Source organism: Sinocyclocheilus anshuiensis, unplaced genomic scaffold (assembly GCF_001515605.1).
Source record: "Sinocyclocheilus anshuiensis isolate Anshui unplaced genomic scaffold, SAMN03320099.WGS_v1.1 scaffold1517, whole genome shotgun sequence".
Classification (NCBI taxonomy): Eukaryota; Metazoa; Chordata; class Actinopteri; order Cypriniformes; family Cyprinidae; genus Sinocyclocheilus; species Sinocyclocheilus anshuiensis.
The window spans coordinates 51,594-54,406 of NW_015540950.1; the positions used below are offsets into that span (position 1 = coordinate 51,594).

At 35.8% G+C, this 2,813-nt stretch overlaps 1 protein-coding gene across 1 annotated transcript; it reads left to right on the forward strand.

Moving 5' to 3' along the window:
- The first annotated feature begins 300 nt into the window (after positions 1-300).
- On the forward strand, positions 301-2,813 carry LOC107689932 (ras-related C3 botulinum toxin substrate 3-like). The gene is made up of 4 exons (XM_016488121.1): positions 301-315; positions 413-475; positions 587-746; positions 2,211-2,813. Exons 1-4 carry the CDS (start codon positions 301-303, stop codon positions 2,339-2,341), a joined length of 369 nt encoding a protein of 122 aa, XP_016343607.1. The 3' UTR covers positions 2,342-2,813.

Sequence of the window (2,813 nt, forward strand, 5' to 3'; positions counted from 1 at the left end):
ATATAGACCTAATTTAATGATGCTGAATTAAAAAATGATCTCAGTAAATTATCACATTATTATAAATAAATATTGTTAATGTATTGCTGTAATATTTGGGGGTATTGAGCCCAAATAAAACAAAATAAGAGTGAAGATTTTTCAGGAATCAGGAATCATGTCTTTGTGGCAGTTTTCCCACTGATTAAAGAATAATACAACACTTCTTCCTCCTACAAATGGTTATTGAAAGCAAAAACACTATGAAATGCATGTTTTGTGAGAAAGTGTGACGTGCTCGAGTGAAATCAGCTCATCAAAATGAGTAGGAAACAAGTATTGGATTTCATTCAGCACATATGATGCAGTGTGATGTAACTGAACTGGGCTTGCAAATATAAAAACAGCATTTTCCCCTCTGTTTTCTCCATAGGATGTGTTTTTAATATGCTTTTCATTGGTGAGCCCAGCGTCCTTTGAGAACGTCCGTGCAAAGGTTGGTGCAACTCATTTTTCAGTTGTTTTTGAAAGCACAGTATGCAAAGCAGACAAAAACACAGCACTGATAGCAGAGCGTAACATAAGACTGAGTGTTTCTGTGCCCCAGTGGTACCCCGAGGTGCGACACCACTGCCCCAACACACCCATCATCCTGGTGGGCACCAAACTGGACCTGCGGGATGATAAGGACACCATAGAGCGGCTGCGGGACAAGAAGCTGTCGCCCATCACATACCCGCAGGGTCTGGCCATGGCCCGAGAGATCGGTGCGTACTGACAAACTCATGACGGCAGGAAATCTGTGCATGCATTCATGCAGTTATTGAGCGAGTGGGACGCTGGTTATGTTGTGGGATGCACAGAGATGCACATTGTCTTAGAAACACAATGACCGTTCCCCATCAGCTCTTTGTGCTGCCAGAAGCCTGAGGGTCAGTGTTTCTCAAAGCCTGCAGAAACAGTACAAAGCTGACTTCTGCAGGACCAACACCTCTTAGAAACATTCAGGGTCCGTAAGATTCGAAATGAAGGCTTTTATTCATCAGGGATGCATTAAATGGATCCAAAGTGACAGTGAAACGCATTTATAATGTTGCAAAATAAATGCTGTTCTTTTGAACTTTCTATTCATCTGTGAATCCTGAAAAATCAAATGTATCACGGTTTCCACAAAAATATTAATGTTCTCAACATTGTTAATAATCAGAAATGTTTCTAATAATCAGCATATTAGAATGATTTCTGAAGATCATGTGACACTGAAGACTGGAGTAATGATGCTGAAAATACAGCTGCGCATCACAGAAATAAATTACAGCTTAACAGATATTCACATAGAAAACAGCTGTTTTACATTCTAATAATATTTAGCCATTTTTACTGTATTTGGTTACACTTTATTTTAAGGTGTCCTTGTTACAGTGTAATTATACATTTAAATAGTGAGTAATATTAATTAACTACATGCACTTACTATATGGTTAGGGTTTGGTTTAGGGTTACTTGCATGTAATTATGCATAATGTATTGTTATTATAAAAGTAATTACATGTAACATGTTTAACAAGGACACCTTAAAATAACAAAAACATTAATAAATAAATAAATAGAGAGTAAAAGAGAAAAAAAAGAGTAGGGCTGCACAATTTGTGGAAAAATCCATTAATTAAAAAAAAAAAATTTAAATTATAAAAATGATTATTTATCAGTATGTCAATAAATAAATACCTACCTAGTATATTTTGTGTTTGGTTTTATTTATATTAAATAATAATAAGAACTATTATTATTAAAAATATAACTAAAAACAAAACAATAAATATTACTATTGTAACATTTCACTGTTAAATAAAAAATCCACTACTTAAGATAAAATAAAATAAAATTAATTAAATAAAAATAAAACAATTTTATTTTACATTATGTAAAATTACAACACTAATATTTATGGTTGTGTTAATCTCTCATTTTTCAAACGATCCATCACCCTTTTATTCTGACAGAATACTATAGGGTGCCCTTAAAGCTTCTCATTAGTTTACTAGTGCTTCTCGTTACAAGTATTATTTATTTCATCATTATAAGTATTTATTTTGGTTAATCACGCATAGCCTGTGGAGTATACTTTTACTAAAACACTTCGACTCAAGTAAAATAATGCAGAACAAATGTTTAAACGAAATGCATTTTTGAATGAAACCTAAAGCAGATGTGTTGTGTTTGTGCCGCAGGGTCTGTGAAGTATCTGGAGTGCTCTGCTCTGACTCAGCGTGGGCTAAAGACTGTGTTTGACGAAGCCATCCGTGCCGTCCTCTGCCCTCCACCCGTCAAAAAACGCGGCAAGCGCTGCACTCTCTTCTGAGCGCACACAGATTTTTAATCAGCCTCTTGGAAAATATACTGTACTACTCTCGGAGGTTCAGTGACAGCCGTCCATGAAGCTCTAATGCACATCACATATATATGAACCATTGGTAGAGGGAAACCTCGCGCCCCGAGACGTAATATTCCATTTCATATCATTTATCTGAGAAGTTTTAGTGGTACAGTGTAATTGTTGACATACTGTAAGTGTTGTAAAGGAAGCGTGTCAAAGACATGGGAACGTTCTGTTGGTTTAGACACTCTTGTACAAAGCTATCCGTTCGCAGTATTAGTTCACGACCCATGAGCGAGTCAAACAGGATATTCAACGAGAAAGAAATGTAGCAAATGTTTGGATCGTGAAAAGAGAAGCTGGTCATGGAAGGGTTAAAAATCAAGTTCAGTTTTGTGCCCAGCTAACAAAACAAATTTGTTCTAAGAATGTTTTGCTACACAAGTTATGAAAACAT